At 56.0% G+C, this 13,397-nt stretch overlaps 1 protein-coding gene across 2 annotated transcripts in view; it reads right to left on the bottom strand.

Moving 5' to 3' along the window:
• Positions 1-11,441, bottom strand: part of Pnpla3 (patatin like phospholipase domain containing 3) — a 16,711-nt gene extending 5,270 nt beyond the window's left edge. For both annotated transcript variants that reach the window (XR_002818312.1, XM_004642450.2), the window contains exons 1-6: positions 11,169-11,441; positions 7,449-7,681; positions 6,204-6,269; positions 3,679-3,888; positions 2,661-2,721; positions 369-560 (exon numbers count right to left, since the gene is read on the bottom strand). Coding sequence is in view for 1 of the 2 variants with exons in the window: in XM_004642450.2 (XP_004642507.1) it covers positions 369-560; positions 2,661-2,721; positions 3,679-3,888; positions 6,204-6,269; positions 7,449-7,681; positions 11,169-11,355 (949 nt within the window). In the remaining variant the exon portion in view is untranslated. The remainder of the gene's footprint in view (positions 1-368; positions 561-2,660; positions 2,722-3,678; positions 3,889-6,203; positions 6,270-7,448; positions 7,682-11,168) is intronic.
• Between the last annotated feature and the right edge of the window lie 1,956 nt (positions 11,442-13,397).

The raw sequence follows: 13,397 nt of genomic DNA, 5'->3' as shown, positions 1-13,397 counted from the left end.
GGAGTATGGGATTCCCATTTAACAATTAATTTCGTACGCTGACAAATCTGTTTGGAGACACCGAACTTCGCAGCCGCTGCTGGCTATGCGAGCTGGGTGGGGTCTATCTCCTTCCTGGAACACTGCCCCCCACCCCTTTTCTCTTGCAGTACTGGCATGGGCTCTGTGTCTCTCCTGGCCAGAAGGCAGTGGGAAGGAAGAGGCCCAGGGGATGCAGGGATGGGCAGCCAGAAGCCCCGTGCCAGGAGGTGGCGCCCGCAGCACACCTGCGAGTCTCTGCCCCACCGCACCCTCTTTCCCGTGACCACGCCCCTTCCCCCGACCACGCCTCCTCCCACAACACAGCATGGAGCACCCAGCGCCCGTACCTGCAGTGAGTGGGGGCGACAGGGCATCCAGGATGCGCTCGTCCCAGGGCAGGATACTGAGGCGCAGGTGGTCCAGGAGCTCATCGTCCTCGGCCTTCCCCAAGTCCGGGTCTTCCCAGCCAGGCACTGTGACCTCCGGCTCCAGCTCTTCTTTGGGGAGCGTTAAGCAGGGCTGGAGCCTACTGCAGATGCCTGGGGAGGGGGGGGAAGCAGGAAATGGGGGACTCTGGTGCGGGGTCCTGTTTCTAGCCTCACACTCACCCAGGAAGGGCCTGCGTGACGGGAAACCAAGGCCACCTGTTGTTCCCTAGGGTAAAGTCAGGGCTGGAATCTGCAGCAGGCAGGAAGCGTGGAGGCGGTGCGGCTGCAGAGGCGGCTGGGCCCCTGCCCTGGGCACCGGGCACGTATCAGGTGCGTGGGCTCCCTCCCTGCCTCTGACGCTTCTGTCTGACATGACAGAAGAATTATACTGATCTAGAACAGGTGCACCTTGGGTCCTGCCCGCATTCCAGGCCTGAGCTAAGCCCTTGACCAGCAGACGTGACAGTGGCCACACAACCGTGGCCATTCATACCATCTCCATATCCCGGCCTGGGAATCAGCACAGAGAGGTCCAGGGATTTGGCAAGTGTCACATAGCTAGAAGATGGCAGAGCCAGGTCTGGTGTCGGAGTCCTCAGTGGGCTACAGGGAAGCTGTGTAAGGGTGCTTGATGCCCTCTCTGTGTGCTTCCCAAGGGTGGGGCTGGCCCTGACCCCCGCTGGACCAGGCACAACTAGGAAGGGTACTGCGCTGCCTCTGGAGAAAGCCCAGGGACTACTGCACTGTCCCCAAGGTGCCCCAGGGTCTCCCTGGTCCTCCAGATCTCTGCACTGCCCCTGCTCTTGCTGCCCCTCTACACACCCCAGGGATCCACTTCAAGTTGCGTCTGCCGAGGTCCCCAGCCAGGGAGCGCAACCCTAGGTGATCTCTTCCCAAATCTCCCCAGGATCCTTTCCAAGCCCTCTGGATCAGTTTCCATCTGAAGCCCCGCCCCGGTTCCAGCCCTGGCCTGTCCTGGCGGCCTTACTTGCCTCCTGGGCACTGGTCTTGCCCTCTCTGTTTTCATTTGCTTTTGAAACAGGCTCTCACCCCATGCCCACGCTGGCCTCTGACTCCTGGCTGAAGCAGTCCTCCTGCCTCAGTGCCCTGAGTGGTTGGCACCAGAGGTGTCACTGTCACAACCAGCTCCTGCTCTTGCCTTCTCTGCACTGTAGCCAGATGGGCTCCCCTCTGACCCACCTGGCTCCTGCTCCAGGGCTCTCAATGGCTCCCTCGTGCTGCAAGATGCACACCCTGCCCCAGGTCCACAGGTGCAGCCAGCATCACTCCTGCCCTCTCTGTGTACCCCTCTCTGCCCCAGGGCACGGTGACCTGCAGGCCCATGTCCCCAGGTCCAGGCTCCAGCCCTCCTATACTGCTTATGCCCGCCCTGCCAGCTCACATCCTCTGCTGCAGGATCCCACAGCACCTGCCTCTTCAGGTCAACTTGCCCTGTCCTCTCTGCTCTCCTCGCCCTGCAGCTGCCAGAGCCAACTCCCTCAGTCACTACAGTGTCCATAGCCCCTTCCCAGGAGAGGCATCCAAGGCACACCTAGGTCCTCTGAACACAGCATCACCTCAGTGCTGGCCACAGGTTAATTCAAAGCCCCAACACACCAACCAAACAAAGGCAAACAGTTCCCAGGCCTCTGAGCTCTGGTTTGGTAGAATACAGATGGGTGTCGCTCAGCAGCCCACAGGATGAGAGCTTGTCACTGCCATCACAGACTGGCTAAGGTGTCACTTGGCACTGCAGTGTCATGGGGCCACAGCGGTCTACACAGCCTCCTGCCCTAGCACTGTGGTGATCTGTCACGTGATGCTGTCTCTACCCAGTGCTGCACCTGGGACAAGCAAGAAGGGCTCATCGGCAGCACCTGCCCACAAAACAGAACCAACCAGCTCCCGGGCATGGCCAGGCCCAGCTGAGGACAGCAGTCAGACTGTGTCACCTGGAGCTCATCCCAGGACCCGTTTAACCTCAGCCCTCGATAAACTACAGGCTCCTGAGAGCTCAGCAGAAAGAAACAGCAAAGTGGAGATGCTCTGGCCCAACCCCAGGGCCTCCCCATCCAGGTCATAAAACAGGTGGAGATTTTTTCCTCCTGGGGCTGATGGGTGAGTAGAACAAGACAGGACAGGAAGGCGCTGGGCAACAAGGGACAGAACTGAGGACTACCCAGGAGAGCGCGGACACAAGCCTGGACTCACTGTTCTCCTCCAGGAACCGGAGTGCATCCAGGTAGCCCCGAAGGCAGATTTCCCCCATCACCTGCGGGCAAATCACACCAGTCACTGCCGATGCTCACAGCATCGGGACACGGGGACACGGGACACCTACCAGACACCTGGGTGTGCTGAGCACAGTACCGGAGCTGAGTGCAGGGCTTGGGGTCCCTCGCACGTCACCCTGCTAGTGAGCCCATGGCCAGGCCTTATCTCTCCAACTCCCTTGGGCTGGGGACGAGCTGTCACCCTAGCACGTTTCGGCCCCTGCCCCACTTGTCACTGAGGCAGTAACAACGACCTCTTTGCCTCAAGGGGGAGCCGAGACACGGATGGGACAGAGCGAGTGCCATGCCACAGGTACCTCTGTCCTTGGGATGCCACTGTGGGTGGGCTCCCCTCCTTATGCTGCTGGAGTGGCAACGCATCCAGAAGCAACATTCAGGGTAAGCGCCACGCGGAGGGCTCTTGTTTTGGGGTTATTTTTGTTTTTGGAAACACGCCTCACTATGTAGTCAGGACTGGCCTGGAGCCTTGCACTTGCTAAGTAGCCCAGCTTGAGCTTGGACTTGTGACCCTCCTGACTCAGCCTCTCGGAATAGTTTTGCAGGCACGCACCACAGTCAGAATTATGTTGGTAACTGAGATCAAAATCAAAATTCTTGGGCCAGGGATGCAACTCAGCGGCAGAGCACTTGCCTAACGCATGCGGAGCTTTGAGTTTGACCCTGAGCCCTGTGGAGAACAGACCCTGGATGCATGGGCTGCAACCCCGAGTCCGGCGAGCCCTGTGCCTGGAAGGGCTCAGGGCTTTGGGTCCGCCTGTGTGACCCGAGGTGATACCTGGGACCAGGCGGCAGACCCCGAGCTCCCGGGACAAGAGCTCTTCCTGGAGTTAACCAGTAGGGCCAAGGTCTCTGCGGCTGTGCAGAGGGAGGCCCCATCTCTGCACACATGGGGGTGAGGTGGGGGACAGCCTCGGCACCCCAGAGCCCCCACTCACCTTGACATCAGGGGGGAAGAAGGCTCTGGAGAGGAGGTAGAGGTTCCCCAAACACAGGCGGAGGCTGAGGTTGGTGATGGTCACGTGGAGGAAATTGGTGGACTTGATCTTTGGGCAGATGTCGCACTCCCCGTAGTACGGGGACACTGTGATGGTCGTTTGAGAGTCCAGGACCGGTAGGTTGTTGCTGGCGCCTCCGTCCATATATCGCTTCAAAGGAGGGGACAGAGGGGCTGCCACTGTCTGCAACCCTAGGCTAGCGTTCAGCGCGTTTTGAGAACCGCAAGCGGAGGAGTCACAGAGCCGTTGGGGGGCAACAGCTTGGGACGTGCTCTCTCAGCGAATACTTGCCCAGCATTTGTGTAATGGGGAGAGCTGGGTGTACACAGCCAAGGGCCGCTGTATACTGTTGTGAGAACGTGCACTGCACAACAGCAGCAAGGCCAGTGTGGGCTGGGGCACAGCCCATGTTTTTCTGGCTGAGTCCCAAGGCTCGGGTTTCAAATCCAGAACCCTTCTGCTTTTGGGACATCTGGAGCAAGATATTTAACCCATGAGCCTTTCTCTTCCATGCGATGGAAAGGAGAACCAACAACCAGCAGGTGTCATGAGACTAAATCAGTGAACTGGGACCTAGAAAATCTCCCCAGGAGGCTGCACTTGGCTGAGCTCACCTCCACCTGCGCCCTTGAGCAATCACGTTACTGCCCACACCCAAGCAGGGGCAGGCTGGGCACAGCGTGCTTGTACTCAGCAGCCAGGGTCTGGACCCAGCCCCAGCCCTGCTGCCAGTCTCACAGGAGTGATGCTGTCGACAGAACTCTTAGAACCTTGCTGTTAGCCCCCGCAGATGGGGACACCCCAGAGCACTACGTGGCTCCAGAGGAACCCGAGGAGCGCTGGCCACCTTCAGCCACCAAGAGACACTCGCCCAGGTCTGGAACAGGTGGGTGCCTGGCCACGGAATCAGGATTTCTATGGCAGACAGTAAGACAGCAACAGCCTCAAGGACACTAAGGAACAACGAATGGGACATCGGGAGTCCCAGCCAGGTGTGGCGGTGCACACCTGTCACCCCAGCACTCCTGGAGGCTGAGGCTGGAAGACTGAAAGTCTTTTGAGTTTCACCTGGAAATTTTAGCGAGACTCATTCTCAAAATAAAATGTAGCTCAGGGGTGAAATGCCCCTGGGTTGGGTCTCCAGTACCAACCAACAAGAAATAAAAATACAGTCAGGAATCTTCAGGGAAGATGGAGAAGGGTGTGTCTGGTCAGATGCTATCATTTTTCTTATCCACTTAGACTTTTCTGGTGGCGGCACTGGGCATGGGACCCAGGCAATCTGTGTGCCCCTGGCATCGCTCGGGCACTGAGCTGCATGCCAGCCCTGGAGCTTCTCTGCAGCAGTGGCCTAAGCCTGTGCAGGCTGAGGATCGGTGGGACATGATTGGCCCCTGTGCTGTCAGTGGCACAGGAGACTAAGGTCTGCAACCATGAACCTGGCATAGGAGCCAGCAGGGCTCCTAGGAGGGCACATTGCTGGCTGTGTCCCTGGGCTAGAGGGAGTGACCGATGATGATGTGGTGGCAGTGAAGGAGCCCACCCTCCCCAAGGCACCTCAGAAGGGAAGGATGTCCCAAGCGCCCTGCTGTATTTTTGTTGTTGTTGTTGTTTTGTTTTTTGGCGGAACTGGGAATTGAACTCAGGCCCTCGCACTTGCCAGGCAAGTACTTATTCTCCTGAGCCGTCTCCCCGGCCCCTAATGCCCTGTTGTTGTGTCTTGCGGAGCCCTGGGTAACAGCCTCATGGTTGCATACCTTAGTCTCCCGTGCCACTGACAGCACAGGGGCCAACGCCTGAAACCCAGCTGTGCTTGGGTCACTCAACTGGCCAGGTTCAGCCATCAGAAGACAAGAGCCGTCCTGCAGTGCACTACACAGGTCCTGCCTGAGGGGGGGCAGCAGAGAGCAGTAGCAGCCCACTGCCCTTTAGCAGTGCCGACCCAAGAGGTTGCGGTAGGCGGCTCCTACCTACCACTTGGCCTTGGTGGATTTTATTAGTTATTTAGTTGCCTGCTCAAAAACTGATCTTAAAAGATGAGGATTCGACAGCCCCACTGGGATTATGCATCGCAGAGCAGCAAAACAAAATAAAGCAAAAGCCTGTGTGAGGCCAGACAGTTTTGTGGCTGTTAAAAAATCCCTGTTACCCCTCTGCCCAACAATGGAGCTCTACCTTACATGAATAATGGATTGCTGAGCAACCTGAAGTAGGCCACGGGGAGTGGCCTGTCTGCAGTGCTCATGTGTGGATCAAGTGACCCGGCAGGTGTGCCTCACAGGCAGCAAGGTAATTCATGGCCCGGAAGCTGGCCCAGCGATGGTTCGGTCTGCAAGGCTGAGCACTATGGGGCTCACATGGCCCAGGGGTCCCTGATCCTCCCACCTTGCAAGGAAAAGCCAGGCTGCCAGACTTTGCAAAAGACCCTTGTGAGTCCGGGCCAGCTGCCACCAAAGTGCACTTACCACACCCCTGAAGGTCGGAGGGATTAAGCCACACAAGAAAGGAATGAAGCAAGAGCACAGCAGAGCCTGTGGAGACAAAAGGAAGTCAGACCACAGCCAGAGCCCATCCTCAAACCTCCCAGCCTCCCCTAAATGATCCGAGAGCCCCATGGAAATGCTCCTGCAACACATAAGTGCTTTTCTGAGGGCAGAGTGGACCAGGAGCCGCCTTCTGCCCTGGTCCTAGAGGCCCCTGGGTCTGATCAGCAGCCTAAGCTCCTTACCCACACAGCCCACTCCCCTGCCCACGCACCCAGGACGGCCACAATCGGCGGTCACAGATGGGATGCAGGGGCCGTGAGGCATAGGCCTGCTGGCTGCGTGGGGCTGGACCAGTGCCACCCTTTTGAGTCCCTAGGAGCTGCACTGTACCTCACAAGCACAGCACTAGACACATCGGGTCTCCAGAGGGGTGGACACAGGTGAGCACAAATAGGTGCTGGCTGTGGAAACAAAAAAAGCTTCCAGGGGCAAGGACAGGAGGACACTGGCTGTGGTGCCATTGGTTAGCTCTGCCATCTGTCCTTCTGGTACAAATCTAAGGTAAGTAAAGTGTAGTCATTCCTACAAGGATCCCTTCTTTCTTTCCTTTCGTTGTTTTTTTTGTTTTGTTTCATTTTATTTTTTGAGACAGAGTCTCACTATGTAGCCCAGGCGGGCCTGGATGTCATGATGACCCTTTTGCCGCAGCCTCCTGAGTGCTGGGATTATAGGTGCATACCACCATGCCCAGTCTTCAACAGTATTTCTGATAATGCAAATTATCTTCACTTTGCCAGACCCTAAGACCAGAGGCCCTGGAGAAGGCCTCCTCCTTACAGGTGGAATGGCTTGAGGGGAGGCGTACGCCCAGGACAGTTTCCCCAGACAGGCTGATCCTAAGCTGAGTCTTACAGCACGGAAAGAAAGAGCTGGGCTGGTGTTAAGCACGTGTCTAACATGCAGGAAGGGGACCAGGGAGATGGCTCAGTGGGCTAAGTGCTTCCCTGTCACGCACAAGGGCCTGAGTTCAATCCCCAGCTCCAAAAAGAAAGAAAGAAAGAAAGAAAGATGCAGGAGGCCCTGGGTTCCATCCTCAGTGGTGCAGAAAAGGAAAAAATTAGGGTGGAGAGCCTGTCCTAGAAGACACAAGGTTGACACACACCAAGATACACATTGCTTTTTCACTCAACACCACCCACACACCCAGAGAAGCAAATAGCTCACATCCACGACTTCCTCTTTGGATTTGAAGTCGGACACCAGCACGTTCTCCCCATCGGACACTCTGGTGAGCGAGATGCAGATCTTGCCTGAGATGAGCTGGTGCACGTTGTCCGGGAGGATTTCCTGGAGCCCCTCCCGCAGGTGCCTGCTCAGGTTGAAGGACGGGTGGAGGGTGCTTATGTTCCGTGCCCTGGCCTTGCGGACAAGGTCCATGAGTATCTGCAGAGCCTGGTCTGGGGACAGGAGACAAATACATGAAATAAGATGCTGCCGTGAGACAGGGATGCTCTGGAGCAAGACCCAAAAGGCTGCTCGGCGGCTGCTGGACCTGTGTGTGCTGACACAGTAGCTCCGTGAGCCCTTGGCAAGATGCTGATCCACCCTCAAGTGTGGAAGACACACCCTGCACGTGCAAGGCTTAGCAGGAAGCAGCTCATCAACAGTGCTTTGTGCTGAGCAGACGTGACAGCGCTCTTGGGTTGCAGTGGGCTCGGTGAAAGCAGCTTTACCTGTATCTCACTTAGTCAGCGCAGCAACGAGGAAACGGGAAGTTCCGCGTGTGGCCTGGCTTAGGTCACCACTGGCCCTGGCTCCAAGAGATACGAAACCTACGAGAGGACGCTGGCTGCGTGTCCACAAAGCCAGGAACACAGCCGCACCTCGGTTCTGGCACCAACAATCTCACTTTTTTTTTCTTTTCTGTATTTAGGTTACAATCTACAGGGTCTACAGGGTCTCACTATGTAGATCAGACTCGTAGCGATCCTCCCGTTTTCAGCCTCCCAAGAGCTGGGATTACAGGTGCGCGCCACCATGCCCAGTCTCAGTCGCCGCCTCAGGGAGCCTCTACGCTCTGCCTAAGCAGGCACTTTAGTTTGCTGAGCTATCTGGCCAGCCCGACAATCTCACTGTGATGGGGCACAAGAAAAAGAATGCATGCTTGGACCCCAGTTTGTCATGTAGGTTATGATTTACCCCCATATGGGCCAGGTGTGGTGGTGCATATCTGCAGTCCCAGCACTTAGGAGGCTGAGGCAGGAGAAACCTTACGAGTTCAAGGCCAGCCTGGGCTATATAAGCAAGCTCAAGGCCTGCATGGACTATGCGTAGTAAAGCCCTGCTTAAAAAGGGGGGGAGGCAGAGAGCTCAGCAGATTAATAGTTTAGGCAGATGCAGGGACCAGGGTTTGATCCCAGTATGCCGCACAGGCCCCAGGGCACACTGAGACAGCTATTGAGACTAGGCGTGGTAGTGCACCCCTGTAATCCCAGCACTTGGGAGGCTGAAAACAGGAGGATCACTGTGAGTCCAATCTGTGTAGTGAGACCCTGTACTAAATACATTTTTTTAAAAAAAGACAAAAGATAAAAAGAAAAGAAAGTGATTTACCCACATTTTAGAGGCAGAGAGGATGAGGTAATCTGTAAGGTGTGCCACACAAACAGCCAGTAAAAAACTAGTCTCTATCTTAAGTCCCTAATGCCAGACTGAACCAGTCCGTGTCGTGGGCACCGTCATGCCTCCTCAGTGCTCTATGTCAGTGCTAGCGGGCACACAAGCTAGCCTGTCTCAGCCCAACAGCCACAGCCAGGCTTCGATCCTGGGCTGCATAAAGACAGACAAGCCCCCAGCCTGTCCTGACCTGACTCTGACCTAGCTCCCTGCTGTTCCCGCCCACGCACCCAGCCTGGTCCGGGAGAGCTTAGACCTGCTGGCAGATTCTGCCATCTCTTCTTCGAGGTGCAGCCTCTCCTCAGATGCCCTGGAGACCTGCCCAAGTCGCAGCCCCGGGGAAATGCTGCTCAGCAGCTCCCTCCCACGAGACAGGGATCCAAACAGGAACCTAAAGCCTCTGAAGCAACATAGAGTGGCTCCTCTCCAGACACCTGGGACCCCCTTCCGCAGGACTTGTGTCTGCCCACATCCTGCGAAGCACGAAGCACAGCCTCAGACTGCACCTGCCCTCTGCCCATGTGGGAAGTCCCTCTCTGGAGGGGTGGGTGTTCTTTAGGTTGAAGGCACTGAAATCTTGTCCCAGTTTAGCACCTGGCCATGTGGTGCCTGGAGGCCATCCTGGACACCTGGGCGGCTTTATTGCTAAATCCCAGCGTGTGCAGATGGTCAGCTGGATCCTCCCAGAGGCGACACATTCTGCCCTTTGCCCCCCTCTTCCTCGCTGGGGAAGAGAGCACAGCAGGCAGGCAAGAGGCCAGGGCAGACTCTCCTAATCCCAAATCCGGTCAGGCCAGGGTGTGCTCACAGATCCTACCCAATGGCAGGGCTCTGCGGCCTCACAGTGGCTTCTCCACCACTGCCAAAGTCACTCCCTGCTGGCTTGGCAGGCAGAGCCAAGAGCAAACAGCAAAAGGAGCCAGGTAAACGCAAACTGATAAGGGGACACTATCATCCTGTCTGGGGACCTTTGGGTGTCACCAGTTCCCTGCTGCATGGCAGGCTGGCTCAGAAGCTCTAAGCTATAGCACCTGGGGCCCCGGGAAAGATGCCACACTCTAGTAGTTTGGGGAAAGGAGAAAATTCCCACCTCCTCCCTTCCCTGCCACATGGATAAATGTTTAATTAGGCCAAGAATCAAATGTCCAGGACCTCACTGTCAGGACACTGACTGGCCCAGGTCGGGGAAGGCTGGAGGAGACGGGATGAAGGAGACCTGGGGATCCACTCCAGCCCCCAAGAGGCATCCCAGGAAAGAAGGAGAGGAAGAGAGGGAAACATCCTATCCTGCATCCCTCCTTGGGGGTGCTGCCTTGGAGGCTGCTAAAGGGTGGCCCCAAGAGCGCTGGCCATGATGAAAGTAAGACTAAAGGATCGTTAGTTTGAGCCCAGCCTGGGCAACTTGGCGACTTAGCAAGGCTGTCTCAAAATAACAAATTTAGGGCCACGGAGACAGCTCAGCAGTATAAATGCTTATCTAGGCAAGCACAAGGACCCAGTGCCCCGGGCACACGGACTACCAAGATCAGGCTTGGTGATGCACGCCTGTTATCTCAACCCTGGGGAGACTGAAATAAGGATCACTAAGAGTCCGAGCTGTGTGGTGAGACCCTGTGCCAGATACAGAAAACTTAAAAACAAAAACTTTTTTTTTTTTTTTTTTTTGAGACAAGCTCCCATTATACAGTGCAGGCTAGCTTTGAACTCACTTATATAGCCCAGGCTGGCCATGGAACTCACAGAGATCCTCCACCTCATCCTCCCAGAGTTTTGTGATTACAGGCATGTGCTACCACATCGGGCAAGAAATTAATTTTTTTTTAAATGAAATGAAAGAGATGGAGAGGGCTGAGGATCTAGCCCAGTGTGAAGGCCTAGGACCCTGTTCCCAGTATCAATACACACGCGCGCTCGCCAAGTGCTGCTTGAGTCTTCAGTCTGCTGGACAGGAGCCAAGGCCTTGGCGGCTCACAACCGAGGGACCAGCACCACTTTGCGCTCCCCACCCAGCGTCCTGCTCCCTCCTCTGCGCGCTGGGACGCCCCGGCTGTTTCCGGGGGCTGGGAACTTCCTGTGGGGAGGTGCAAATGTCCCCACTTCAGAAGCCCCAGTTCCTGCCTGCGCGGCCCGGAGTTTCCACGCCTTCTCGCGCCCTGCGACGGGCGTTGGGACCGAGAGGGCGACAAGTCTGTGCGCGTGCAACCCATCTACGGGCCCCTAGCACCCCGGCCGAGCAGACGCCCCCACAGCCCGGGGCCCCGGACGCACCAATCGAGACCCCGGCTAGGAAGGTGACCCCATGCAGCGCCCCCGCCGAGCAGCCGAAGAACATGCGCGCGTCGCGCAGGAGGTGCGGAGCGCGCTCGCTCAGGCAGCGAGTCGCGCCCACGTAGTAGAAGCCCAGGAAGCCGCAGCCCGAGAAGGACAGGCTCCAGCCGCGCTCGGGGTCGTACATGGCTAAGGGGAGCGCGGGGCGCGAGCAGGCGCAGCTCGGGTCCGCACCAGCATCGCCAGCTCTGGGAGCTGGGGCAGCCGCCCAGGCATTTCCCCGCGTGACGTCACGCGCCCCCCGCCCCGCCCCAGGTCATGCAAATGAGCCGGCTAGAGGCCCAATGGGCGGGCGAGAAATCAGCCCCGCCCTTCTTCCCAGCCGGAGGCGGGGCAGAGAAGCGCCCCACGCGGGAGGGAGTTTTTCCCAAAGAGGAGGGATGGAAGGTGTCTGGGGGGCCCTTCCTGCTCACCTTCGACCTGGTGAGCATCCCCCAGCCTATTGCAGCATCCGATGCCCTTATTTACAGGCTGGGGGAGAGAATAACTGCGGTCACCTTCTGGTTAAGTGGGTTGGACAGACAGCAGCTAGTACCAAATCAGGATCCAGCACTCTAGAGCTGCCACATCTGCAGCAAGCTCAGCACTCAGGCCTGGGGAGGCGGTGCCGAGGCTCTTCACCTATTCTGGCAGAAGGAAAAGGGGCTGCTTCGCCCATGGTGCAGAGGTTCGTGGTTGTACCCTGCTCGTGTCAGACACCCAAGAAACAAGTGGAGGCGCCAGGTCCTCTTAGGAAGGTGGAGAGCCGTCTGTCCCTGGAGACAGAGCGGGCGTTTATTTCCTTGCGGCTCTAGGTTCCTGATTCCCAGTGCCCAGGATACACCTGGGCATGGATGGGCAACAGCTGTCTGTGAAGACGGACACCGTTTTCAATATGAATTGCTGCTTTTGCATTTGTGAAGTTGTAGATCTGCTTATAAAGTATGAAATGGGATACTTTGGCAACTAGGCAGGTAGGAAACAGTGATCCTGAAAATCATTCTGTTTAGATAAAAAATATTTAATGGGATTTTCATCTCCAGATCTGATAAATCATTTATGTTTCAAAATTCTCAATAGATTTCATGTTAGCAGGCATGGTAGCAAATGCCTATAATCCCATCACTCTGGGAGGCTGAGACAGGAAGATGGCAAGTTTGAGCCCGGTAGGAGCAATTTAGTGACTTTAGGGAAAGCCTGTCTCAAAAATAAAAATAGGGATGGAGATGTAGCTCAATATTTACTGGGGCAGAGTATGTGATATGCTGGGTGACAAACTTCCAGATCTGCTTGAGGTTTTTCTGGCTTTAACACTCGAAGTCCTGCATCCAGGGAAGTGCTCCACTTCTGGTCAAGCTGGGACAGGGGTCAACATGAATTCTCTCTGTGTGAACGTCAGGGGCAGATTTTCCTGGCCTCTAATAAATCCTAGCATTGTTTGCCTTATTGAACACTAGGAAAGGATACCGAGAACGAAAGACCAGCTCTGAACAGAGGCAGACACGCTGTTGGTCCTTATTAGCCACGGGCTCTGTTAAGGAATTCACCGGCTGGCCGCAGCTTCCTCTTAGCACCAAAGTCAATGCATGAGGCATGTTCACGAGGCAGGCTTGTTTGTAGACTTGCTCAGTGTGGGATTAAAAATTTGGATTGCCAGGTTAGGTCCCTCCCAGCTGAGGCTGAACAAGCTTTTGTGTTTGGGTTCCCATCAGCAATGAGTGTCATGTTGCTGGTCTGTGTAGGGCTGTGTTTTCCACATTTGAGGGGGTTCGTTGGGGATTTTGCTGTTTAAACGACCTGAAGCACCAGCTCACAATCCCAAGGCTGGAAGAGTGTGCTATAACTCAGAGATGGTGAGCTAAATCAGCTTCAAAGAGTCTCACAGATGGTGTGGGTGTGGTTCCTTGCGCATTTTAAGGCACTGTTGTAGGAAAAGGAGAAGAGAAAAAAAACAACAACCCTTTTCTTCTACCAGCTGTCTCATGTCACCTAAGAAAAGATGGGGTCTTTGATAAGGACCTGATGTTTGGCAGGGCCTGGTGGTGCAGGCCTGTGACCCCAGCACTGGGGAGGCTGAGACAGGAGGATCATTGGGATTGTGAGACCAGCCTGGGCTACAGAGGGAGCTCAAGACCGGCTGAACTGCACAGTGAGACCCTGTCTCAAGAAGACAAAAAAAAAAAAAAAAAA

The sequence above is a fragment of the Octodon degus genome, unplaced genomic scaffold, assembly GCF_000260255.1.
Source record: "Octodon degus isolate 3935 unplaced genomic scaffold, OctDeg1.0 scaffold00153, whole genome shotgun sequence".
Lineage (NCBI taxonomy): Eukaryota > Metazoa > Chordata > Mammalia > Rodentia > Octodontidae > Octodon > Octodon degus.
The sequence above is the reverse complement of the archived record's forward strand: the minus strand, read 5'-3'. Positions and strand labels throughout refer to the sequence as shown.